Below are 27,509 nucleotides of genomic sequence, written 5' to 3' on the forward strand. Positions count from 1 at the left end.
ATATTTGTTTTATTTATTTACTTTTGTCATGGGGTGGGTCTTACCATTACAGTCACATCAAGTTTACGGCCTGGGATAAAAAAACTCCAGTTTATTGAGCAACCTACTTGGATGCAAGTCCCAGACACTTACAAATGCCAGGCACACGTAACATGCATGTCCCATTCCAGGACAACACTCAGGGATGTGTCCAGACACAAGGCCTTGGTTTAAATACTATTTCAGGTTAACAGCTGTGTGTATTTTCTGTCTGCCAGTCATTGGCCGTATAGTACATAATCTCTGCTATAATGAACTCCTCTGCTACTAACCTGGTCAATGACTCATTAACAGCAAAACGTCACCCTAGTGACCGACAAAGCAGCCTCCCGTCTTCACGCTCCATGTATCTTTTCCTCATATTGAAATATTGTGCTCTTGTGAGGTGACCCTCAACCCTTTGACCAGGATCATCACTGCGTGGGTTATAGACACATGGGGGCAGATTTACAAGCCCCTTGCGCCCCTTTTGCGTCTCTTTTAACATGGGAAAAGTGACGCAAACGTGCCGCAAGGGGCTTGTAAATCTGCCCCATGGTACACAATAGATGAAATAATCAAACGTTGCATAATGTATCACAACCACAAACATTACACCACAGGTGAGCAGTCCTTTTTGGGGGGTTTTCTGCAGCTCTAATTTGCATATAATACAAATAAAAGAACTGCTGCTAAGAACTGCAGTGAGTGCACAGACCCAAACTTCCTGTGAATATGGAATATCCGAATACTTGCCATTAAAAGTCATACTTTTTATTCAAAGTTCATCAAGAACGCATCGCTCAGCTCCAAGGTCCATAGAACAACATCCGGGTACTTACATCTCTGTGCTGCAGGTTCAAGTTCTTCCACAAGGTCCTTTCTGGGAATTTTCTCCAGTACATGTTGTGTGATCTCGAGGGCCCTTCGATCACCGTAATGTTCGATCATAGTGTTCGCGGTATCCAAGTGATCCGCATTTTCAAGTCGTGATCTTGGGATCTTTTTCTGTCCAGGTTCCACAGCGCAGTCTTGGAGCCGAACTTTGAATTCCTTGAACTCTTGTCCAGTCAGTTCTTCTAAACAGCGATGGATCATATCCCTGGCGGTCTCTGGTCTCCTTCCATCAGCCATTATACAGCATGAGCATCAGTGCCTGCAATGAAAAATGCATCATTCAGGTGAACTTAGCTGAGATCTGTCACACAGTCTTTCAGTGGCGGCTGGTGACATTTTAAAGTGGCGAGGCGTAAATACCTGTCTTGGATGCCATGAGGCGAGTGAACCTAATTCTTACAGTTCTGGCGGCCAAACAAAGACCATAGCAACAGGAACAGTAACTCACTGAACTACCTTAACAAAAACAATAAGGGTCAAATCTTGGTTTTAAGCAGCTTAGCTAACAAGTTAAGACTTTATCATCGTTACATAATGATGCAGTTCATTTTACACAAGCTCACCGTGGCTTTTTGTACATAAAGCGCAACCTCTTATACCTGAGATGATATCTTAATGATTCCATTTATAGAGTCATTCAGGTTACAAATCCCACTTGTGAGGCTGCGCTCTCTTTTCATTTAGATTTTTACGTGTATTATTGGGTTTCTCTTAACGTCCTACAAATGATGACTTGCGAGAGAGTGAGACAAGAAGACTGAAGGACTGCTAATGAACCCGTCCCCCGCACATGTTGCCTGGTGATTACTCGAGTCGCCTGATTGAAATAAAATATTCAAGAGTAAGACACAGCATCAAAGCACTCTTAAAAGGGGGTCTTCTCACTACTTGAAAATGTCCGACCCTCTTGGCTGTTCTCTCTGAGGCTGAAGAAGACGCCACCGCCGGACAGCTATGAACTCAATTTTGTTTCAAACTAGAGCTGAACGCGGACTGTGCAAAGAACGTAACATTAGTAAGAGATTAAGGATTTGCCATCCCAATTCATCTCAAAGACAAGGCTTCATAATGGCATCTGCGTGACAGCGCGCGTGATCTGAATACTAAAGTGTCTTTTAGTGAAGAGGAATAATAGAGATAATACAGTTTGGAACAATGCACCTGTCACTCAAGAACATTCACGCAAGTGTTGCAATCTTTCCCCTGAAACGACTGCCATCGCCTCTTTGAAACCTGTGCAGTCGCTGTCATTTGCAACCCTTGTGCGTCTCTTACGCAGGTCCACTGCCGGTCACGCGTCCATTTCTCAGAGGAACAATGACACATCCACTTGGGTGACCAGTCACAACAACATGTGTCTTGAACACAAAGGAAACCGTGCTACCGCTAATATCTTACATACATCAGCATCTAAGGGAACCTTCGAGAAACAATGAGTGGCATGTGGTGAGCCGCGGCATTTCCTGAACAATATGCAAATAAATTGTCACTGAGATCTGGTCGGGTGCTCATAACTATTACACAGATTGACGTTATTTTAACTATTGTGGTTCTGTAGGTAGCTGCGCTTAAACTTACCTGACGATCCACTACCTCTGCTGTCTGCTGTCTGCTTCAGTTCTGGGCCAGGGTCCACATTTGTCGCCTTCACCGTCGTCAACGTCTTCTGCATGAGTAGCTAGTAGCTGGCAAGCCCTCTCAGATTCTTAGCCAATCCCGGCTCTTAGCCAATCCAGATGCTGCTCCAGAGTCCAGCAGTGCCAGGATTGGCCTGGAGCAGGGCTCACTCCCTTCTCAGTAGGAGAACGAGGGCTGCGAATGAAGCAACCCTTGCTCTCCTAAAGGGACGGCTTAGTGCGTGTTATGTTGTCTCTTTAAATCCTTTTTAGAATGTTATTCTGTGTTCCATTGTATCCTAGTTCCCCCTCCCTAGCAACTATGGTAGTTGCTGAAGAAGAAGTCCTGTGTAGGATGTTACCTACCTTGCTCCTGTGTTCCTTCTAATAAACTACACTTTCCTAATTTATTCTGTGTAGTGATGTAAGATCATTTCTGGGAATGGTGGAATTTTATTCTAAATTTGTTAAGAATTTCTCAAGCAAAGTTTTCAATATTAGACAACTTTTGAAAAGCAAAGTCAGATTTGATTGGTCTCCCTCTTGTGAGGATGAGTTTAACAGTATCAAGTTAGACATCATTAATGCTCCTGTGTTATGCCCTTTTGATTTAGAACTAAACTCTGTGATCACTGTTGATGCTAGCAACAAAGGTCTGGGAAGTGTTCTGTCTCAAATTGATAGCTTAAGAAAAGAACGCATTGTTGCATTTGCATCAAGAGCACTTTCAGTTCCAGAGAGTAAGTTCTCCGTTATTGAAAAGGAAACTTTAGCTGTGGTCTGGGCTCTTGAGCATTTTCGCAGTTTCGTATGGGGGAAGGAATGTATTGTGAGATCTGACCACAGACCTCTCACCAAACTTCTTACTACTGAAGGCCTTTATAATGCTACTGCTAGGATAGCGAGAATGTCCATGCGTTTACAAGATTTTATCATCAAAATTGAATATTTACCTGGGAAAAGCAACGTTATTGCTGATTTCCTTTCCCGGATGCCCACCGACCTACAAGAATGCGAGGTGAATGAGTGGGATTCCCTTCATGTTGCTTATATTCTTGATAGTAATCCTTTTTGTATTGAGAAAAAGTTATGGAAGGAAGCATATCTTAAAGATACAATTTTAAATTCTGTCATTTCTTTCATTCGTGAAGGTTGGACAGAAAAAAAGGAATTGTCATCTGATTTTAAACCCTATTGGGAGGTTAGAAATGAGCTAACTGTATGTGATGACACCATTTTTAGAGGTGACAGAGCTGTTCCTCCTTCATTTTTAAGAAATGGCATTATTGAACTGTGTCACAAAGATCATTGTGGCATTGTGAAAACCAAACAAAATGTCAAACAGTGGTATTGGTGGCCAGGTATTGATGTTCTTACAGAGAGAATTGTTCGGGAATGTGTCACGTGTTCTAATTCTGATAAAGTACTCAACACGCTCAAACCTGACATGTGTGAAGCTTTGGTACCAGAGGGTCCTTGGCATACTGTTGCCATCGGCATTATGGGACCAATTGGAGAGGATCACAAATTTATAATCTCTATGATTGATGTGTTTTCAAGATGGCCCAATATCACTATTGTGGACAAGGTTGATTCTTCATCTGTTTTAAACTTTATTGACAAGGTTTTTATTGAAGAAGGCCTTCCCAATCAGGTCATTAGTGATAATGGCGTTCAATTTACTTCCAAATTAACTAAATCTTACTTCGACAGGGTTGGTATTGTTCATAAAACTACCTCTCTTTACAACCCCAGTGGTAATGGACTTTGTGAAAGGTTCAACAGAGTCCTGAAGAATGCCATACAAATAGCTATGCAAAATGGTGAGGATTGGGAAACTTCAGCTTTTAAAGCAGTCTGGTCTTACAAAACCAACATTTATGATGCCTTAAAAATGTCACCCTTCGAGATCATGAGAGGTCGTGTTGCAAGAACCAAGTTTAATCCCAAATGGTTGCACAAAAAATCTTGTTTAGATATATGTATGAGTAAAATTAGATCTAATGTTATAGATAAACATCTAGAGTATAAGAGAAATTTTGATAAGAAATGTTGCTCTAGTACTGCAGATGTTAGTGTTGGTATGTGGGTTAAAGTGAGGAAACCCTGGAAAGTCCGTAAGGGGGATTCTCAATTTTCTGAACCCCTTATGGTTAAGAAGATTCTTCGCAATGCTGTCCTTTTAAGTGATGGTAAGGTGTGGAATCTTAAAAGAATTGCAATCTACAGAGGCAAAAAAATTTTAACAAAGGACTCTGTTAATTCACCTGAATTTTCACCTACTACCACTCCTCATTCTATTCATTGTGAGGATCATGGTGGTTTTAGTGTATCTGAAAACCTTTCCACCAGCTCTAATCTTTCCACTCCCGATGTAGTAGATCCTTCTCCCAATGTGGATGTAGTAGATCCTCCTCCTAGTGTTTCCACTTCACTTGACTCTTTTCCATCTAATCATGATTCTATTTCAACATCTGTTAATGAACCTACTTGTAGTAGTGATGTATTTGTGAACCGGAAACGTATTTGCTCTAAATCCAAGTGGTTAGAAGACTTTGTTTGCTAATAATTTTTTTTTTTCCTTATGCTTTCTTTGATTATAAAGGGGAAGATGTGTTATGTTGTCTCTTTAAATCCTTTTTAGAATGTTATTCTGTGTTCCATTGTATCCTAGTTCCCCCTCCCTAGCAACTATGGTAGTTGCTGAAGAAGAAGTCCTGTGTAGGATGTTACCTACCTTGCTCCTGTGTTCCTTCTAATAAACTACACTTTCCTAATTTATTCTGTGTAGTCAACTTTACAGTGCGCATGATCAAGCTGGCCTTAAAAATGACCAGCCCAAAAACGAACATGCGCAACTATTACACTGTCACTCACCCTGAGTGCTGCCGCACCCCCACCACCTTCAGGATCCCTTCTGCTTCTGTCTGACGCTGATTCCATTCCAATCAGGAGTCCTTATTGCTGGAATTGCTCAGAACTGAAGTAGAATGATTCCTAATTCTAAATGGGGCCGTGGGCCCATGGCATTGGTGGCTCAACACCCAAACGCCCCCAATGGATGCACAGCCACTGCAGTCTATGTTATGGAACCAACCATAATCCATCCCCCACAGACATCACCAACTTATTGGCTACTTACAAGACCATCAATGTCATTCCCCGCCACTCGCCTCTCCTAACAATTCTACTCAACTTGCCAATCAGACCATCTCTTCCTTCAGAACTTACCATCCTCCCCCTCAAGGGGCACCCTCGTTCAAGAATCTAATCCCTATCCCCCTCATCAGTCGAGACACTTACATCACCAAAACAGTTGCGTCAGAGCTACACTGTATGCTCCATAACTGCAGATCTGCAAACAAACACAAACTGGAAATCTCGGACACTATCACTCACCACAATCTCAACATGCTCTTTCTCACTGAGACCTGGTTTAATGACTCCTCTCACACTTCTTTTGATCTGTTGTTACCTACTGACTACTCTATCCTCAGAAACGACAGAACAGGCAAGATCGGGGGAGGTGTTGCAATTATCCTTTCCCACCACCCTCTTTCGCACCTTTGAATACCTTTGCCTAGAACTCCAAGTTCACCATGGCTCACCCGTCAAGTTCCATATCATCTACCACCCGCCTGGTAATTGCTTTTCCTTCATAGACGAATTCATCAACTTCATTAGTGATCATTATTCACAAAGCGACAAGCAGATCGTCCTAGGTGATTTCAATCTCCACTGGGGCTCCGTGGAAGACTCGGCTGCCAACAAGCTTGCAACCTTTCTCTCAGCTAACGATCTTGCCCAACACTGCTCGGAAATTAAACACGCCAAGGGCTCAATTCTGGACCTTGTGATGTCCAAATCAGTCCAGATTACCACTGCTTCACCCATCGGTGTTGACTGGTATGACCATTTCCTCATTCCCGTCTTTTTTCACCTCTCTCACATTTTAACTCTCGGCCAACCTAAAAGAGCCTCTACTTGGTTCCGCAACACAAAAAACATTGACCTTGAGATTCTATGTGATTCTGCTATGCGTTCACTTCCTAGTCTAGACCCCAATACAGATGTCAACGATCTCACTCCCCTTTGCCTCTCAAACCTTGCAGTCGAAATCGACAAAGTTGCTCCACTCCAAAGCAAAAGGAAAAGACCCACCCCATCAGCTCATTGGTTCAACAAAGCTCTCCATGACGAAAGGAAAAACCTCAGATTCTTGGAGAAGCACTGGAGACATTCTCCATCCACCCCCAACCTCTCTCTTTTACGCTCAGCAGGATCCAAATACCACCAGCACATCTTCCAGGAAAAAAACATCTCATTTCAGATCCCTCCACGATTCAGCTGAAAACAGACCCAAAAAACTTTTCAACCTCATCAAAAACCCAAATTGTTCTCCCCAAACCATCAAGCCTGAGGATGCTTCAAAGAAAGCAACTGAGTTCGCTATATTCGTTGATCAAAATGTAAAATCTCTGGTGGAACAGATCACCCACCCCACCCCCATTGAGGAGCGAAAAGCCTTAGTCACCTGGCAGAACAGGTTCTTCTGACACCATACCCAGTGGCATCGCCATTGATTTGTATACTAACACTCTTTCCTACTGGACAAGGCTAGTCAATCTCTTCCTCAGTCAAGGATCCCTCCCAGCTGTCCTCAAAATAGGACAGGTTACCCCCCTTCTAAAAAAAACCACTGCAGATGCAAATTACCTCAATAACTCCCATCCCATCACCAATCTCCCTTTTCTTTCAAAGATCACAGAAAAATGTGTTGCAAAACAACTGTCCCAACACATTATGGACAATAATCTCCTCGACATGTTCCACTTGGGCTTTATTCAAAATTGCAGCACTGAAACAGCCCTGCTGCAAGTGATCGATGATGCGCTGCATATTCTCAATTCAGGGAAATTGTGCCTTTTTATTCTTTTTGACCTGCCTGCAGCTTTTGACACTGTTAATCACAACACCCTCCTGAACATTCTTCATTAGAGAATGGGCGTGGAAGGCACAGTACTCAAATGGTTGGCCACTTTCCTCTCGGACAGATCACAAATGATTAAGATTGCGAACAGTCTCTCCTCTCCACTGGTGGTTGGTCAAGGCGTCCCTTAAGTTTCCATCCTTGCTCCCACTCTGTTTAATCTTTATCTGGAACCATTAGGGAACTTCCTAAGCAAATCTGGAATCCTCTACCATGCGGATGACACCCAAATATACCTCAAGGTGTCTTCCCCTCATGATCTCTCACTACTCAGCTCTACTCTCAACGCTATTCACAACTGGATGTTAGTGCACCAACTCATTCTCAATCCCTCCAAAATGGAATTCCTCCTCATATATAGCTCTCTCTCTCCACCTCCTGTTCAATCCTGGTTGGATCAGTTGAATCTACTCAACAGTAAACCCATCATCATGAACTGCGCTAAATCCTTAGGTGTCATACTCGACAAAAGACTCAACCTAATCTCACACATCAATTCCATGGCCAAGAGTGCACATTATCAGCTGCGCCTTTTATGGGGGATTCATTGTTTCTTCCCGGAAAATGACCTAAAAACCTTGGTCCAATCGCTAGTTCTCTCTAGACTGGTCTATTGTAATTCTCTTCTGACTGGCCTTCCCAAATCTCACCTCTCTTCCCTCAAATCCGTTCTCCATTCAGCAGCTCGCTTCATCTCAGGGTCCAAATGAAGTGACCACTTCACTCCTATCCTGTCTTCTCTCCGATGGCTTCCCATCGAGGCTAGAGCTATCTACAAAACGGCGTGCATCACCCACAAAGCTGTGCACTCTTCCTCCCCTCGCTATCTGGCAAATAAACTGAAATTGTCTGGAGGCTCAAGAGTGTCTCGGAATGCGGAAAAGTTCCTTCTTGAACCCCCCTCCTTCAAAAGGGAAAAATTGATGGCACAATCGTTCTCAGGTAATGCAGTGAGAATCTGGAACTCGCTTCCTCCTTCGCTCCGTGCCATCACGTCCATCCAGATCTTCTAAGCGGACCTCAAATCTCTTTTATTCCAAAGACACTTTCAGAACGAATTCCCTCCTTCTCAGACCCCGCCAGGAAGTTCTTTAGTCATTGTAAATTTGTCACTTATATTTATATTTTTGTTTGGACATCCTGTGCTTGCTGCGTTTGATTTTGTGTTCCGTTTGCCTTCGGTGTTTTGATTCTATGGCCTGCTATTTTTTGCCAGGAAGTTCTTTAGTCATTGTAAAATTTGTCATTTATATTCATATTTTTGCTTGTACAGTCTGTGCTTGCTGTGCTTGCGATTGTGTGCCTTATGCCTGCATCACTTTGATTCTATGGGATGCTATTTTTATTTGTTCTATTCCTGTAACAGTTCTCTCATGTAACGTAACTGGTTCTATTGTACAGAGCTCTGACACCTTCGGGTAAAGTCCGCGCTTTATAAGAATGCATTAAATAAAATAAAATAAATAAATGGAGTTCTGATTAGATTCATGACAGTGAGAGCCTCTGTGTATGGCGGTGGAGGCTTGGAAATCTTATATCCTTCAACACAAATACAGAGCCCGTCCATATTCAGAGCCTTACATTTATTGATTGAGCCTTGGCATACTGCTAACCCTACATAGAGTGACAGAGCCCCCTAATCAGAGCCTTACAAAATTATCAACGGAGACCTGACCTACTTATACACTTGAGATACTAACAGAGACTGCTATATTCAGAGCTTTACCTGATGCCAAAAAGCCCTGGCATATTCACAGACTTACATTTATTGATGGAGCACTGGCACACTCAGACTCTTGATTTACTAAGAGAGACTGCCATATTCTGAGCCTTGACTAGAACAATCGAACCTGCCATATTCGGGCATTAGAAAGAGCAATCAAGACTGCCATATTCGGAGCCTTGTGTAGAGCGATAGAGCCCTGCCACATACAGAGCCTTGAGTAGAGGGATAGAGACATCCCATGTTCCGAGTCTTGAGTAGAGTGACACAGTCATCCCAACTTTCAGGGCCTTAAGTACAGTGATAGAGCCATCCCACAGTCAGAGCCTTGAGTAGAGTTATAGAGCCCTGCCATGTTCAGAGTCTTACATTTATTGATTGAGCACACTCAGAATATTGATTTACTAACAGAGACTGCCATATTCTGAGTCTTGAATAAAACAATCAAGCAGTCCAAATTCAGAGACTTGAGTGGAGCGCTAGAGCCCTCCCATTTTTAAAGCCTTGAGAAGAATGAAAGAGCCCTGCCAGGTTCAGAGCCTTGAGAAGGAAAATAGAGCCCTGCCATGTACAGAGTCTTGAGTAGAGTTTTAGAGCCCTGCCACAATCAGAGACTTGAGTAGAGCAACAGAGGTATCCCACATTCAGAGCCTTGAATAGAGCGATAGAGACATGCCATGTTCAGAGCCTTGAGCAGAGTTATAGAGCCCTGCCCCATACAGAGTCTTGAGTAGAGCGATAGAGCCCTGCCATGATCAGAGTTTTGAGTAGAGGGATAGAGCCCTACCATGTTCGGAGCTTTAGGTAGAGCGATAGAGCCCTGCTATATTCAGAGCCTTGAGCAGAATTATAGAGCCTTGCCACATACAGAACCTTGAGTAGAGCGAAAGAGCCATCCCATGTTCCGAACCTTTTGATATTTGATATTTGATATTTATGGGTATTTGTAAAGCGCAAACTTTCGCTCTGGAAGGAGCATTTTGGCGCTGAGCATGCGTGTAGGTGGTAGGTGATACGTGGTGAGAATCTGGGTCTAGATGGCTGCCAGTACAGAGGTGTCTGATTGTTGGTACACCCATGTCTTAAGGAGTTTCCTAAAGAGGCTCTCCTTTTCGATTAAGCTGAGATTAACGGGTAAGTTGTTCCATGCCCTTGCTGCCAGGACAGTGAAGGTTTTCCCACCCCTAGTTTTGTACTTGAACCTCGGGATCGTGATGAGATTGGTCCCAGAGGATCTCAGACATCGTGTGGGGTTGTAATGCGTGAAACGATTAGCAAGGTAGTGAGGACCTGTATTTTTCATGGATTTGAAAACAGTGAGTAGAAGTTTAAAAAGGATTCTTTTATGAAGTGGCAACCAATGAAGGGAGTTTAGTGCTACCGAGGATGATGACCTTCTAGGGAGTTTCAGGACCAATCTAGCAGCTGCATGTTGTATACTCTGTAGCTTCCTAAGGGTGTACTTCTTCACTCCAGCCATTAAACCATTGCAGTAATCAAGTCGGGAGAGTATTAAGGCCACCGCAACTGATTTTCTAGCTGCAATGGGGAGGAAGTCGAAGAATTTCTTTAAGGATTTAATAAGTCCGAAGCAGCGCCCAGCAGTGATCCTGACGTGGTCGTCGAAAGAGACCGATGAGTCAAATTGCACGCCCAGGTTCCGTGCGGAAGACACTGCACTGGGTGGGGCCTCTGATCCTTTGGGCCACCAGTCTTTCGGGCAGAAAGATAGGTCTTTACCCAGCGGTATGATTTCGGTCTTCGCACTGTTGCACCTCAAGTGGTTTTTGTTCAGCCACTGGAATACATCGAAGAGACAATTTCGGAATCGCAAATCTGCGTCCATACACTTTTTATCGATAGTGACGACAAGTTGAGTGTCGTCGGCGTATGACGTGACGAGGATCCCATGAGATTCTATCACAGCGAGAAGGGGAGCCATATAGATGTTAAAGAAAAGGGGGCTTAAGTAGAATTATAGAGCCATCCCACAATCAGAGCCTTGAATAAAGTGATAGAGCCCGGCCATGTTCAGAGCCTTGAATACAGCGATAAAGCCCTCTTATATCCAGAGCCTTGAGTTGAGCAAAAGAGCCCACCCACGTTGAGAGCCTTGAGTAGAGTGATAGAGCCCTGTCATGTTCAGAGCCTTGCATAGAGTGATAGAGTCCTGCCATGTTCAGAGCTTTGAGTAGAGTGATAGAGCCCTGCCATGTTCAGAGCTTTGTATAGAGCGATAGAGCCCTGCCAGGTTCAGAGCCTTGAATAGAGCGATAGAGCCCTACCATGTACAGAGCTTTGACTAGAGTGATAGAGCCCTGCCATGTTCAGAGCTTTAACTAGAGTGATAGAGCCCTGCCATGTTCAGAGCTCTGAGTAGAGTGATAAAGCCCTGCCAAGTTCAGAGCTTTGAGTAGAGTGATCGAGCCCTGCCAAGTTCAGAGCTTTGAGTAGAGCGATCGAGCCCTGCCACGTTCAGAGCATTTAGAAGAGCGATTGAGCCTTGTAATGTTCAGAGCTTTGAGCGGTAGGATGTTCATGGAACAAGAATGCTGCCTGTGTCTGTGGCTACCCAAGAATCAATTTAATTTCAGGATCAAGAGTGGAATATAGGATTCTTCACAGCATCCTTGGATCATTTGTAGTGCACCAGACTCTGGCATGTGGAGGGAGGAGTGAGTGAACCCCTATGAAGTGTAGGGCCTTCCCCCCATAATCTTTCCTGTTCCCAGGATGTGTTACCTCCAGCAGAGTGAGAGTGAGGAGCCCTCTCCCTCTGTTCTACCATTTTTTTGGGTCTCTCTGAATGGGAGCTTCCAACTCCACCCCAACTTCCTGCTGACAATACAAGACGGAAACTATGCGTGGCCAGTCATAGCCGGAAACAGAACAGTCATGACCTGCCTGGAATGTGGCCCAGAGCTGGACTTGTGGAATACACAATCTGAAGCCAAAACATACGTTTAGGACTGAACCCACCAGTAAGTCTGAAAAAAAGGAAGACTGGTGCAGGAGGAGACCCTATACGATGGAGAGGCTGCATAGAAGATGAGGCCTGGTGCAGGAGGTGCCCTTGTACGAAGGAGAGGCTGACTAGAAAAGGAAGACCAGTGCAAGCAGTACCATTTTATGCAGAAGAGGCTGAATAGAAAAAGAACAGTGCAGGAGGGGCCCTTGTTTGAAGGAGAGGCTACATAGAAAAAGAATAGTGCAGGAGGGGCCCTTGTACGATGGAGAAACTGCACAGAAAAAAAACAGTGCAGGAGGGGCCCTTTTATGAAGGAGTGGGTGCATAGAAATGGAAGATCAGTGCAGGAGGTGCTCTTCTATGCAGGAGAGGAGGAATAGAAAAGGAAGGCTGGTGGAGGAGGTACCTTGATACGATTGAGAGATTGCATTGAAAAAGAAGAGCAGTGCAAGGGGGTGCCCTTGTATGAAGTAGAGGCTGCATAGAAAAGGAAGACTGGTGCAGGAGGGGCCCTTGTCTGAAGTAGAGGCTGCATAGAGAATGAAAGCTGGTGCAGGAGGGGCCCTTGCATGAAGGAGAGGGTGCATAGAAAAGGAAAATAGGTGAAGGAAGGGCCATTGTATGAAGGAGAGGCTGCATAGAAAAGGAAGGCTGGTGCAGAAGGGGCCCTTTTATGAAGGAGCGGCTGCATGGAAAAGGAAGACCGGTGGAGGAGGGGCCCTTTTAGAGGGGAGAGGCGGCACAGAAAAGGAAGACTGGCGCAGAAGGGGCCCCTGAATGAAGAAGAGGCTGCATAGTAAAGGAAGACCGATGCAGGAGGGGCCCTTTTACAGAGGAGAGGTTGCATAGAAAAGTAAGACTGGTGCAGGAGGGGGCCTTGTATGAAGGAGAGGTTGCATAGAAAAGGAAGACAGATGCAGGAGGGCCCTTGTATGAAGGAGAGCGTGCATAGTAAAGGAATACAGGTGCAGGAGGGACCTTTGTATGATGGAGAGGCTACATACAAAAGGAAGTCCAGAGCAGGAGGGGGCCTTGTACGAAGGAGAGGCTGCATAGAAAAGGAAGACGGGTGCAGGAGGGGCCCTTGTATGAAGGAGAGCGTGCATAGAAAAGGAATACAGGTGCAGGAGGGACCTTTGTATGATGGAGAGGCTACATAGAAAAGGAAGTCCAGAGCAGGAGGGGGCCTTGTACGAAGGAGAGGCTGCATAGAAAAGGAATACTGGTGCAGGAGGGGCACTTGTATGAAGGAGAGCATGCATAGAAAAGGAATACAGGTGCAGGAGGGACCTTTGTATGATGGAGAGGCTACATAGAAAAGGAAGTCCAGAGCAGGAGGGGGCCTTGTACGAAGGAGAAGCTGCATGGAAACGGAAGACAGGTGCCAAAGCGTACCTTGTACGATACTGATGAAGCCGAGGGCCTCCAAATTGTTGGTACTCAATCAAGGACATGTGCTGTGGTCAGGGGTCCTCTTTGAGCTCCATTGAATCTATGTCGTCACCACAGTGGGCTCTGCACTTTGTTTCGTTAGAAGGTTTATGTTTGGATCAGAGGAGGAACTGCAAGGGAACAACCCCACCCCAGTGAGAGCTAGCAGAGGGCAGGCTACCCCTCACTCATGTATGCACTGCCGCCCATCCACAGCCGTTAGCGTGCACTCCAGACACAAGGGACCAACCCCACTCCAATTAGAGTCAGCAGCATGTGGTCTCCCCCTTACTTGTGCATGCATGGGCAGGCTCTACAGCCAGTAGTGTGCACGCAGAACACAACCAAACAAAAGCAGGGTTGCTTGGGCTGGGGCCAGTTCAACATTCCACTACTAGAAAGCAGGCAGTATCTCACACCACCAGGAGAAGTGCAGCTCCTGTCTGCACCTGTAGAACTGGGTCTTACCCTCCACAAAATAAAAAGGGACAAACGGACATTCCAAGCTATCACGAAAATGTCAAAAACATCCGCAAACACGCGGAAATATCGCAAAGACGCAGAAGTTTTTTTCCCGCCTGTTCGCGATATTTTCTGCGTGATCGCGTTGAAAAATGTCTCGCCAACTTGCCCATGCGGTCGCCATCTTGTTTTCACTTGTCCCGCCCGCGATGCTTATTTCCTGTTTGGGGTCTTGAATAACGTGTTCGCGATAGCAAACTCACGCGGGATAGCGCGACCGGCTACCAACAATCCAACATAGGAAAACTCGTCGGCGAATGCAGGGACCCGTAAGTCGCTACCGCACGTGCAAGAACGCATTTTTAAAGCGCGAGCAAGAAAAAACTTCCGTTTCACTGCAGATTGCGAAAGTTTTGACATTTTCGCGCTCTCTGCAGAATGCGAAAATGTCAAATTATCGCAATTTTCCACGAGCGGAACAAAATTTGCCGTCCAGGCCTATTACTTATGTGTCCTAACGCGTGCTTCAAAGTTCCTTTCCATTCAGATATAAAAGAACAAAGGACAAGGGTCCTATTTCTGATGAACTTCCACCTATCTGCCTTGGGACACTCAACTTTGTAAAGAAAAACGTCCGGAAGGGGAGAGACCCCAAATTCAAAGGACACTACCAATTTGTTTACTGTTCACCATGGATACATCAGAGCCAAGTGAGGATCCACCCGGCACCATCCGAGATCTAAAGGATGAGCAAGGGGAGGGCATCGTGTTTTCACGGACTATCCAAGAACAAGAGTATAGAGATCGTATGGTGGTCTCTGGACTAAGACGTAGTAACAGACCCACCCCTCATACCGAACTTTCATTTAAAAAGATGTGTACAGTCGCCATTATTTTCTTTGTTACATTTGTTGTTTCAATAGCTGTATTTCACTGGTTTGTAGTACCACCACAGGGCACCCCGTGTCCAAGACACTCCCTGGTTACAAGCGAACTAGGAAAAGCACCAGCAGTTGCTATGACACCCATGTACCGCCTACCCTGACACCTTCCCCACCACATGCCGATCCTACAGAATAGGATATGGTACTTGATCACACCCTGAACCCCCCTGTGCCAGATACCCCTAAACGTTCCTGCCAAAATAAACAAAGTGTTAGATATAAATTAGGTTGCAAGAAAGTGCCAGTCAGGTATACATCACGTACCCCACGTGAAAAAGCACTGGCCCGCCAATCTCAGACTGGGTCAGTGATCTCTAAAACACAGTTGTATACACTTTTGATCAGCACTCTATGCCTGATTTCCACTCCCAGCGCTCTGATAAGCCAGCAGAGGATAATGGGGTTCAAAACACACTATTAGACAACATGTGGTACAGGGACATGAGGGATGTTGGAAGAAAGGTTGCAAATGAGTCCAGCTTTGTGTGCTCACACATTACCCATGCTGTAGGTGCAGACAAATTGACCTTTCCCAGAGTAGTCCCACCGCACAACGCCAAATGTCTCCTAAACCCATTTCTTTGCTGCATACATGATCAGATACAGCTCCCATCAGCCGAAATAGATGATGCATTTGTAAACGCCACAGAGTGGGATAACAAGTATATTACATTTACAGTTGTTACTGATCCATCTGAGTTTGAGAGGAGAATGGAGGTTTACCATGGTATGAAGGTGCCTGCCAACTTAATGCAGGTTTGGGAGTATCACTTATCAGTTATCTGATTCTTAATAACATGGACTTTAGCCCATAAGGTAGGTCACTCCCCCTCCACACAGCAGCGCCTGTGTCTCCCTGCTCCAGCTGCTGCTGCTGAGGAAGTTCGAAGCCCTCCTGCACCCGCAGGCTACCACCTGCGCCTCATCCTTGGTTGCCAGTTGTAGGCCGTAGGTAGGTTTGTTCATCCTTCGCTTTATTGCTTTTATTGTATTGCCTGTATTTTTATTGTTGTGTCTGTGACTGCTGTTGTCTGTCTTCCCTCGCTGCCTCTATGTGGTTCATGCCCCTTTTCCTTCAATCTATTCCCCTCACTGTCCCCGTGCTCTCTCTGACCGGTCTTTCCTTCTATACCCCTCGCTGCCCCCGTGTCTCTGCCCAGTTTTCCCTTCTGTTCCCCTCGCTGCCCCCGTGCCTCTCTGCCCATTCTGCCTTCTGTTCTTAGCTGCCCCTGTATTTCTGTATTATGTATTTTGCCTCTGTGCCACTCGTTTTTCCGCTATTTCTGTGCCCTTTTTGACTTCTGTGCCACTCGTTTTCCCCTCGTTTTTGTGCCCCTTTTGCCTTCTGTTCCACTCGTTTTTTGTGCCCTTCTGCCCTCTGTTCCACTCGTTTTTGTGCCCTTCTGCCCTCTGTGCCACTTGTTTTTCCTTCGTTTTTGTGCCCCTTTTGCCTTATGTTCCACTAGGTTTTTGTGCCCTTCTGCCTTCTGTGCCACTCGTTTTTTCCATTTGTTTTGTGCCCCTTTTGCCTTCTGTTCCACTAATTTTTTTGTGCCCTTCTGCCCTCTGTTCTACTCATTTTTTTGTGCCCTTCAGCCCTCTGTGCCACTCATTTTTCCTTGTTTTTGCACCCCTTTTGCGTTCTGTTCCACTCATTTTTGTGCCCTTTTGCTCTCTGTTCCACTCGTTTTTTTGTGCCCTTCTGCTTTCTGTGTCCCTCGTTTTTCCCTTGTTTTTGTGCCCCTTTTGCCTTCTGTTCTACTCGTTTTTTGTGCCCTTCTGCCCTCTGTTCCACTCGTTTTGTGTGCCCTTCTGCCCTCTGTTCCACTCGTTTTGTGTGCCCTTCTGCTTTCTGTGTCCCTCGTTTTTCCTTTGTTTTTGTGCCCCTTTTGCCTTCTGTTCCACTCGTTTTTGTGCCCTTCTGCCCTATGTTCCACTCGTTTTTTTGTGCCCTTCTGCCCTCTGTGCCACTCGTTTTCCCCTTGTTTTAATGCCCCTTTTGCCTTCTGTTCCACTCGTTTTTTGTGCCCTTCTGCCCACTGTTCCACTCATTTTTTGTGCCCTCTGTACCACTCATTTCCCCCTCATTTCTGTGCCCCTTTAGCCTTCTGTCCCTCTCGTTTTTTGTGCCCCTTGCACTTCTGTGCTACTTGTTTTTCCCTCGATTTTGTGCCCCTTTTCCCCACTGTTACCTTTGTTGTCCCTCATCGCCCTCGCTGCTGTGTCCCCTGCAGCCACGCCCCCATGACTGCCCACTGCCCATTTGCTGCCCCGCCTCCCACCTCCCAGCTGCTCCTCCCTTCCACCTCCCCATATAGGTTGGCCCGTGCACGGTGAGGAGAGCGACCCTTGACCCCACCAGGTAGGTCGCTCCCCCTCCGCACAGCACCGCCTATGTGTCCCTGCCCCAGCTGCAGCTGCTGAGGAAGTTCGAGGCCCTCCACCACCTGCAGGCTACCACCTGCGCCTCATCCCTGGTGGCCAGTGGTAAGCAGGATTCTTCATACTCCGCTTTATTGCTTTTATTGTATTGCCAGTATTTTCATTGTTGTGTCTGTGACTGCTGTTGTCTGTCATCCCCCGTGGCCTGTACGTGGTCCGTGCCCCTTTTACTTCCCTCTGTTCCCCTCGCTGTCCCTGTGCTCTCTCTGCCCTGTCTTTCCTTCAATACCCCTCGCTGCCCCGTGTCTCTGCCCGGTTTCCCTTCTGTTCCCCTAGCTGCCCAGGTGCCTCTCTGCTCGTTCTGCCTTCTGTTCTTAGCTGCCCCAGTATTTCTGAATTCTTTATTTTGCCTCTGTGCCACTTGTTTTCCGATATTTCTGTGCCCTTTTTGCCTTCTGTGCCACTCGTTTTTCCCTCATTTCTAAGCCCCTTTTGCCTTCTGTTCCACTCATTTGTGTGCCCTTTTGCCTTCTGTGCCACTCATTTTTCCCTCGATTGTGTGCCCCTTTTTCCTTCTGTTACCTTCGTTGTTCCTCACTGTCCTCGGTGCTGCGTCCCCTGTGGCCCGCCCCCCTGACTGCCCACTGCCCATTCGCTGCCCCCGCCTCCTGCCTCCCAGCTGCTCCTCCCTCCTGCCTCCCTATATATGCCGGCTGCTGCGCAGCCGCGCGCAGCGAGCGCACCGCTGGTGCGCGGAAGGCACACTTAAGGCAAGCCTGTCTGCGCCCGCCCGCGCCTGGACCTTGCCCAGCGCCAGGACCCCCCGGCCCCCACACCCGCCAAAATGACCGACACCACTACGACGCCAGCACTCTGCATGCTCTCATCTCCGGACGGAGCCACACCTGCTTCAAGGCCGCGCCGAAACGCACACACGGCCCCTTCACCTGACGGAACTGCAGCTACACCAGCCTCAGAGCCGACGAACCACCCGCCAAGAAAGACCCCAACCACCTCCGATGCATACCACTGAACACCCGCTCCGCACACAAGCATGCCGTCGAGCTCTGGGACCTGCTCTACACAACATCCCCGGACATCGCCTTCCTGACAGAGACCTGGTTTAATGACTCCTCCGCACCCGACCTCGCCATAGCCATCCCAGACAGCTACAAGATCACCCACAGATTCCGCACAACGGAGGCGGAGGAGGAATCGCCATCGTCCACAAGAACAGCATCAGGGTCTCGACTAGCACCAACGATGCGCTCAGCACTGCCGTACACATGAATTTCCATATCCACACAGACCCCAACTCCACCCTCAGAGGCACCCTTGTCTACCGACCCCCCGGACCCTGCCCCCAGTTCAGCGACTCCATCGCCGACTTTATCAGTACGAACGTCCTGACCTCCACCGACTACATGCACCTCGGAGACCTGAACTTTCACCTTGAGAACAACAACAACTCCACAACCCTGATTGATAACCTCGTCAACCTCCGACTGAAGCAACTCGTCACAATGCCCACCCACTCCGCCGGCCACACGCTCGACGCCATCTTCTCCTTAAAGCCCGCACATCTCCGTCAGCCACACCCCTGAACTCCTCTTGACCGACCACCGCTGCATCCACTTAGCCTTCCAGAAACCCACCACACACCACCGTACCCAACTGATCCCCCGCCACTGCTGGACCAAAATCACCGAAGACCAACTACACGCAAACCTCGCTCTCAGCCCACCCACTGAACCCTCCAACACCGACGATGCTGCCCACAGCCTCAGACACTGTATCGAGGACAGCGCCAACACCCTCGCCCTGCTGAAGAAACCCCCCCACAGAAGCACCAGCAAGAGGGCCAGCTGGTTCACCCCAGAACTCCTAGCCTCCAAGCAATCCTGCCGGAAACTAGAGAAGAAATGGCACAGTGAACAAACTCCGGACAGCCACGCAGCACATAAGGATGCCATCCGCAACCACCAACACCTCATCAGGGCGGCCAAGAGGACCTCCTTCAAAGACCGCCTTGACAACCACACACACCATAGCAGGGAGCTCTTCAACATCGTGAAAGAACTCACCAACCCCAGCTCCAACACCAACGACATCCCGCCTTCACAAGCCCTGTGCGTCTCCCTCGCCACCTTCTTCCACCGCAAGATAGCAGACATCCACGACACCGTCAACACCCAGACAGCCCCAACCGACAGCAACACAACAGACCCTCCGCACACCATAGACCATGACACCCTGCTAGCCAGGGCCAGCGTGAGCATCGATGACACCATCAAGACCATGCACACAATCCACTCCAGTTCTCCGTCAGACCCATTCCCGCACCACGTCTTCAACAGAGCAAGCAGCTCCATCGCACCCCACCTGCGCAGCCTCATCAATCTCTCCATCGAGACCGTGACCTTCCCAGGGATCTGGAAACACGCCGAGATCAATTCACTACTCAAAAAACCTAAGGCAGACCCAAGAGACCTCAAGAACTTCCGTCCCATCTCTCTGCTCCCCTTCCCGGCCAAGGTCATTGAGAAAACCGTCAACAGACAGCTAACCCGATACCTCGAAGAAAACAGAATCCTGGACCCTTCCCAGTCAGGGTTCTGCAGCAACCACAGCACCAAGACCGCCCTCATCACCGCCACCGATGCCATCAGGACCCTGCTATTCAACGGCGAGACTCCTCCTCCTAGACCTCTCTGCCGCCTTTGACACCGTCTGCCACTGCACACTACACGCACGCCTCCATGCCGCAGGGATCTGAGACAAGGCTCTGGATTGGACCACCTACTTCTTCTCCGGCACAACCCAGAGCGTCCGCCTCCCCCAATTCCTTTCAAAAGCCTCTGAGATCCTCTGCGGCATACCCCAGGGATCTTCCCTCAGCCCAACACTGTTCAACATTTACATGGCCCCGCTCGCACACGTAGCCCGACAGCACGACCTCAACATAATCTCCTACGCTGATGACACTCAGATGAACCTCTCCCTTACCATGAACCCCTTCACCGCTAAAGCCAACCTCCACGAAGGAATGAAGGCCATCGCTGACTGGATGAAGACCAGCTGTCTGAAGCTGAATTCGGACAAGACGGAGATCCTCATCCTCGACTCCAATCCTTCAGCCTGGGACGACTCCTGGTGGCCGATGGCACATGGGGCAGTCCTGACACCCACCGACCACGCACACAACCTGGAAATCATCCTCAACTCAACGCTCTCAATGACCAAGCAAGTCAACGCTGTCTCCTCCTCATGCTTCTTCACCCTCCACATGCTCTGCAAGATCTACAGATGGATCCCGACAGATACAAGAAAGACAGTCACCCAGGCCCTCGTCAGCAGCAGCCTCGACTACCGAAATGCCCTCTACACGGGAGCCCCGACCAAGCTCATCAAACGACTACAACGCATCCAAAACGCCTCAGCCCGACTGATCCTCGACGTACCATGCCACGGCCACATCACCCCCATCTGAAAAATCTGCACTGGCTACCCGTCAACAAGAGGATATCCTTCAAGCTCCTGACCCACACACACAAGGCACTCCACTAAACCGGCCCAGCCTACCACAACAGACGCTCTCCTTCTACATCCCCAACCGCCAGCTACACTCCACCGACCTCTCACTCACCACCATCCCGCGCATCTGAAGAACAACGATCGGTGGGAGATCCTTCTCCCACCTCGCCACCAAGACATGGAACACTGTCCCACTGAGCCTACGACAGACCCAAGACCTGCTGACCTTCAGGAGAATACTCAAGACCTGGCTGTTCAAACAGTAGCAGCCCCCTTCCCCCCCCCAGCGCCTTGAGAACTTCGCGGGTATGTAGTGCGCTTTACAAATGATTGATTGATTGATGGACTGCTACGGAATGCGAGCTGTCAAACCGTATGTCCTTACTGTTTCAAACCGAGTAACTTCCTGTGGCAATGTCTATTCCCACCCACACAAAGTAACTTCCAAGTTCAAACAGATTTCATTAAACTAAGCAAACTGAAAGCGCTTTTGTTTCAAACAGAGGTGTCCCTCACTTCTGCAAAAGAAATTTATCAACTGCAGATAGCACGAACTTCAAGAAAAATACAGTCACTTTTAAATACAAACTTCTCATTACACTTTGTGAATTGTTACACAATTTTCAACACAGCTGACATTCAAGGTCTGGCACACTTTTTTAACACTGTCACCTTGTCACAGGCTTTCAAACTGTTTTTGGTATAATACCAGACTTCATTAATTCGATCATCTCTGGAATAACAGGAACAGTGCCCATAATTCTCCCTCAGTTTGCAAACATCCTACTACTATTTTTGCATATAAAAAATGGCTGTGCTCCCTGTGGTAACAAGCATATCCGACACAATACGCCTCTACGCGAAGCTACATCAATACTGTAAAAAAATGGAACAACTTTTCGGCTGCCTGCCTCTATCTATTATCGGAGCCAGCTACAACATGACATTTATTTACACATATACAATCTAAGTGCAACCATCTTTTTATTGCAAAACTTGCCCATTCGACTGGCGAATGGATCTATGCCTTGCCAACATCCCAACAATTGCTCCCAGTATCCAGCAGGTAATGGAGTATCTTGAAAACCATGAGCTTTATTGTTCGGGCAGTGGAGCAATGGCGGATGCAACACAAAAAGTTATCCTGGTGGAATGGGATTTCTGCGCAGCCGCGAAAGATCTCCTGCAACGTGCAACCTTTGACAGCATCGCAGATTGCCTGCCAATTCAAATTGCCGCTCCAACATTCGAGGAACATTACTGTCCTTTTGAGGATATGAATTGGATCACTTCTCTTTTTTCACACAATGGCAACAATCGCCTCTTGGAACATTAAGCATCTCAAGCCGCTGAAGAACTTCCGGACTGCAATCTCCAAGACTTGTAAGAAATTCATGTTATCCTTGGATTCATTTTTTTTCCAACTTTTTTACGTTTTCCTATAATGTTTTTAATACACTTCAATTGAACTATTTTTATATCATAACTTTCTAAGTATGCTCAGGCATTTGAACTCTGTTTTCATTATTGCCCCTTACGTCTCCAGCTTAACCAGGGATGGGTGATGTATGGCCTATTTACTTGCTAAATTAGCCTAAACCCAACATCCATTTTGAAACCATGTCTATTCTTTGTGCACACGTCTCTCCGCCTGCCTGTTATCCACGAAGCGGTACAAAAGGGGGTGGTGATGGCTGGAGCATCTTAACCAATCAAACAGTCACACCCAGTCAACAGATCTGGGTTTAATCCACCACCGTTCTTTAGCTCACTCTGCCACCCCAGTTCAGACATGGCCGTATGCAAATCAGTCTGACCCTGTGCCTAATAGCAACAGTCTAGCCCGAACTGCCAAGCCATGCCTTCCCTGGACCGGGAACAAACTAAAGGGCGGCATGACATTCTCAACAGATCCAATCTGTTAAAACTAGCAGAAGTAATTCCGGGACTAGCAGGACAGGCCACGAACAACATAGAATCCATTGAATTCCTCTCCCCTCGAGGAAACCAACCCTCTGAGGTCACTGTGGCGACTTTCTCATCGGCCAGCTGGGTAGGAGCTTTTCTTGAACAGAAGTTTACTCTGCGGAACTGGGGCATTAGAGTGTACCCCAATTCCACCCCAGGGTATCCTACTTACCTGTTAACAAGACCGACTTCACCCAGCTATATGGCAACAACCAAAACAACAGGACGCGTGAGACCCTACTCGGTCTTAAAAAATTCCTCAGGGTCCGACGTTGAATCAAAAGGCCCCGAAAAAGCCGGGGACAACGCAGAACCTAATTATAGTTGGGGGTGGCTGCCAGCAATCCTGTCATCTAAACACTCAAACTGACCGCCTGTGGGTGAAACACTCGTAGAAACACACAATCCCTCTAGACAACCCCTCTCAGTAGCGGACACACAGCACAAAAGAGACAACAAGCATGGGCGGCCTCCATTCTCACTGTGTTCATTGAATATCAGTGGACTTCATCAAAAAACTTCAAATGATGAGACCATGGCTTTCTTGTGCAAACATGCAGCAATCGCCCTACAGGAAACCTGGGCGACAGAGGGCCGCCCCATAGAAGGATACATTGAATTTCGGAAACCAGCACTCAGGGACAGCCGATTTGGCCACCCCAAAGGCGGTCTGTCCATATACATCTCAAACAACCTAAAAGGTGCATTCAATCAATTTCATTTCAAAGAAGACTGGCTACTTGGGGTCAAAATTAACCCCTGGAGGAGGCAGCGCTCGCTCCTCCTCGTTAATGTCTACATCAACTCCAGCACCCGCACAAAAAAAGACCACCTGGTCCGACTGTGTGAGATCATGAATGACATCACCACGGAATATCCCAACTCGGACCGCATCATCACGGGAGATTTCAACACAAATCTATTTCAGGGGAATGCAGCAGACATGGAAGGGCCTGGCCCTACTAATATCATCAAGGCCATGACTCAATCTAAACCCCTGAAGCAAGCCCCAAATATATTAGGTGAGCTCACTGTGACGAGATTTTACAACGCAGGCTACCTGGTAGTGAATGGAAGGTCAACAAGCGATTCACCTCCAAACTGGACCTGGTCGAACGGAAGAAAAAAGTCTTACTTAGATTTTACTATCTGCAATTCAGAACTACTGTTTAATTTGAACAGTTTTTGCATCCACCCGCGGTCTGAAAGCGATAACAGGCCCCAGCTCATCACCTTCACTACAAAACCGGAACTCCATAAAGCCGCTCCTATAACCTATAAGGGAATTCATACTGAAAACTTAAAGCGCCTCAAATGGAATGAATCCAACAGCCAGAGTGTTTTAAAAGCAAGCAAGGATTTTACAATAGGCAGTCTTGATAAAGATGCCAACCCGATATGGAAATGGTCGCAGTTGTGCCTTCACCTGATCAGCTCATATCCAGCGACTGCTCAGAGATCAAACCGCTTACCACAAGTAGGGGCTGCAACCTCCACCGTCATAAAACCATTAAAGAGAGCAAGGAACAATGCAGTGAGATTGGTTTCAAAATTTCCGGGGAACAGCGCCTTCTTTGCCACATATCACCATGCCCAAATAGCATTCAGGAGGGCAGTCTCCCAAGAGAAACAGGCTCAGGAAAACCAATACTGGGTAAAATTGGTGTGGGAAAGCAAGCAAAAAAACTCAAGGAAATTCTGGTCCCTTGTCAACAGCACCAACCTGAACCTAACAAACTCTCGCTCTGCAAATATCCAGGAAGCAGAATGGGTATTATACTTAACAGATCATTTTCAGGCACAAGACCACCATGACTGCACCAGATCATCCAGGTCATGCGGGATTGGAGCTGATGTATCACTGAACACTTCCTTCGATATAACTCGGGGGCTTACCCCAGCATATGTACTAACCGAGGAACAAGTTGTCAATGCAGTGACAAAAGGGAGACAAGATGGAGCACCAGGCCCGAATGGCCTGCCACAGAGGTGATTTAAATCTGACATCCCTTTCTGGTCCACGGTGTTACTAAATCTTTTTAACTACACCTTGAGGACATTGTCAATCCCGGACTCATGGCGGGGCGCAATAATTCATCCCATTCATAAAGCGGGATCACGAGCCATGCTGAATAACTACAGATTAATCGCCCTACTGGACATAGAGGCGAAACATTATGCAGGACTCATTCTGGAGGATCTAAAGCAATGGGTAAAGGACCATGATCTGATTCCTCTGAATCAAACAGGGTTTGTTGCCAATTCAGGAACTACGACAAAATTACTAGCAGTTTCCACTATAATCGACAAAGCTTTATCAACACGCAGGATGGCCTTTTGCTGCTTTGTCGATTTCAAAGCAGAGTTTGATAGAGTGTCCAGGGCGGCTCTCTGGAAAAAACTGACACAGTGGGGTATTCCAAATAAAATCCTGAACCCAATCATTCAACTCTATTCTGACACATGGGTTCGAGTGAAGTTAGGGTCCGGCTCGCACTTCTCGCGAAAAATCATGACCTCACGTGGTGTCAAGCTGGGGTGCGTGCTGGCCCCCCTTCTCTTTAACTTATTTATAGCCGACCTGTCAAGCACTCTAGACAAGGTAAATAGTCATCAACCCAAAATAGGAGGTACAGCATTATGCAACCTCTTATATGTCGATGACCTGGCCCTGTTTAGCCTCACTAGAGTAGGGTTACAAAGGCTCCTTGATGCACTATCGCAATACACGTTTGGCAATCAACTAGAAATTAGCATGGAAAAAACCCTGATAGTCCCATTCGGTAAGAAACGCTACAGTGGCGGTGGCTGGTCAATTAATAAAACAAGTCTTTCGATTGGCCAATCATACAAATCTTTAGGTGACCACCTGGACTCAAAGGGCAGCTCCTCAAAGCAAAGCAATGTGATCGCAGCTAAAAATACGGCCCTAGTGGTATCCTTGGCCAAGCTATCGAAGAAATTTTCAGGTCCAACCTTTTCCCCTCTATTAGAAGTCCTTAGAGCAAAGATCGGGTCAACACTTTCATATGGCATAGAGATCTTTAAAGGCAAAATGAATACTGTCCTAAATAAACACACAACTAAAATCCTATAGAAAGGCACCTCATTTGCCGAGCACTGCTTCCCCGGCCCAGATTAGATTAGAGCTGGGATTAAACAAGTATGAAGCCTCTAATGTTGGTACCTATCTTAAGCTCTGTCATAAATTAAGACAGGCCGAACCAGGTACACTAGAATCTCTAGTCTGGAAAGAAATCAATGAGATTAATCCAGGGGGAACATTCGGCTGCCTTTTGAATGACTATATCCATCAAATGTCATTTGCCGACCTTTGGGCTCTTAACCCCAGTCAGACTGTTTTTAAAAATACAATCAAAAAATGTATAAGACTGAAATCTCTGGCTTCAGATAAAGCTCTTGTCACGAAACATAGTCATTCCTGGGCAGTAGTCAATTCCTACAACCGATTAATCCCTCCCGCCTACCTCTCCACGACATTTTCACTTTATCTAAAGCGCTGCCTGATTGCCCTAAGAATGGGAGATTGGCGCTTTCTTCAAAACCTACCCATCTGGTGTGGTAAGAAGGAGGACACAACATGTAGAGGATGCGGGTTAGTAACAGAAATAATCTTGCATGTGCTCTGTATCTGTCCTTCATTTAATTCTTAACGCAGGTGTCTACTTAAGCCAGAATGGAACAGGTTGGGAGTTCGGACTTGTAGGCATGCCATTATTGCTGCTTTGTCTCTAGATAATATTGTCTTAAATATGAAATTGGCCAAATGTATTCAGCAAGCATACCGCAATCTAGATAAAATGGACATTGCTAAGGCCTCACTGCTCATTGTCTAGACGAACATGTATTTTAATAGAACTTGTAACGATCGGGAGGCCTAATCTACAAATTGAAATGTTTTAATTAGCGTGCTTACGGTCATATTTTATTATTCTACTCTTTTAATGATTTTTTTATTCATAAAACTGTACATAATGTGATTTGTGCAATCTTTTAAAGATATGTTTTATATCTAAATAAAGGAATTATTACATAATCAAACTTCCTAGGACCAGTTTCTGGCATTCCAGCCGTCTTCAGCCAGGCTTGCTTGAATCCAGTGGCAAAGTGAGCAAGGAACTCACGTCTGAGCATACCCTGCCAACTTTTGGTGAACAAAGCGGTACAAAAGGGGGTGGTGATGGACGGAGCATCTGAACCAATCAAACACTCACACCCAGGCAACAGATCTGGATTTAATCCATCATCGTTCTTTAGCCAACTCTGCCACCCCAGTTCAGACATGGCCATATGAAAATCAGTCTGACCCTGTGACTAATGGCAGTTCGGGCTGGACTGATCCCATGAAGCACAGGGTCAGACTAATTTGCATATGGCCATGTCTGAACTGGGGTGGCAGAGTGGGATAAAGAACGGTGATGGATTAAACCCAGATCTGTTGACTGGGTGTGAGTGTTTGATTGGTTCAGATGCTCCGTCCAACCCCACCCCCCTTTGTACTGCTTTGTTATCCACGAAGTCCTTTCACACAAATTAGCTCATCCTCAGTCTCTGC

At 46.9% G+C, this 27,509-nt stretch overlaps 1 protein-coding gene across 1 annotated transcript in view; it reads right to left on the reverse strand.

The window, feature by feature from the left end:
• The window catches only part of LOC147693316 (NACHT, LRR and PYD domains-containing protein 3-like), a 1,315,468-nt gene that overhangs the window by 1,135,515 nt on the left and 152,444 nt on the right, over positions 1–27,509 (reverse strand). The window contains exon 2 of the mRNA XM_086933670.1: positions 861–1,174. Coding sequence (XP_086789796.1) covers positions 861–1,152 — 292 coding nt within the window. The 5' untranslated portion in view covers positions 1,153–1,174. The remainder of the gene's footprint in view (positions 1–860; positions 1,175–27,509) is intronic.

Source organism: Lissotriton vulgaris, chromosome 8 (genome assembly GCF_964263255.1).
Source record: "Lissotriton vulgaris chromosome 8, aLisVul1.2, whole genome shotgun sequence".
Lineage (NCBI taxonomy): Eukaryota > Metazoa > Chordata > Amphibia > Caudata > Salamandridae > Lissotriton > Lissotriton vulgaris.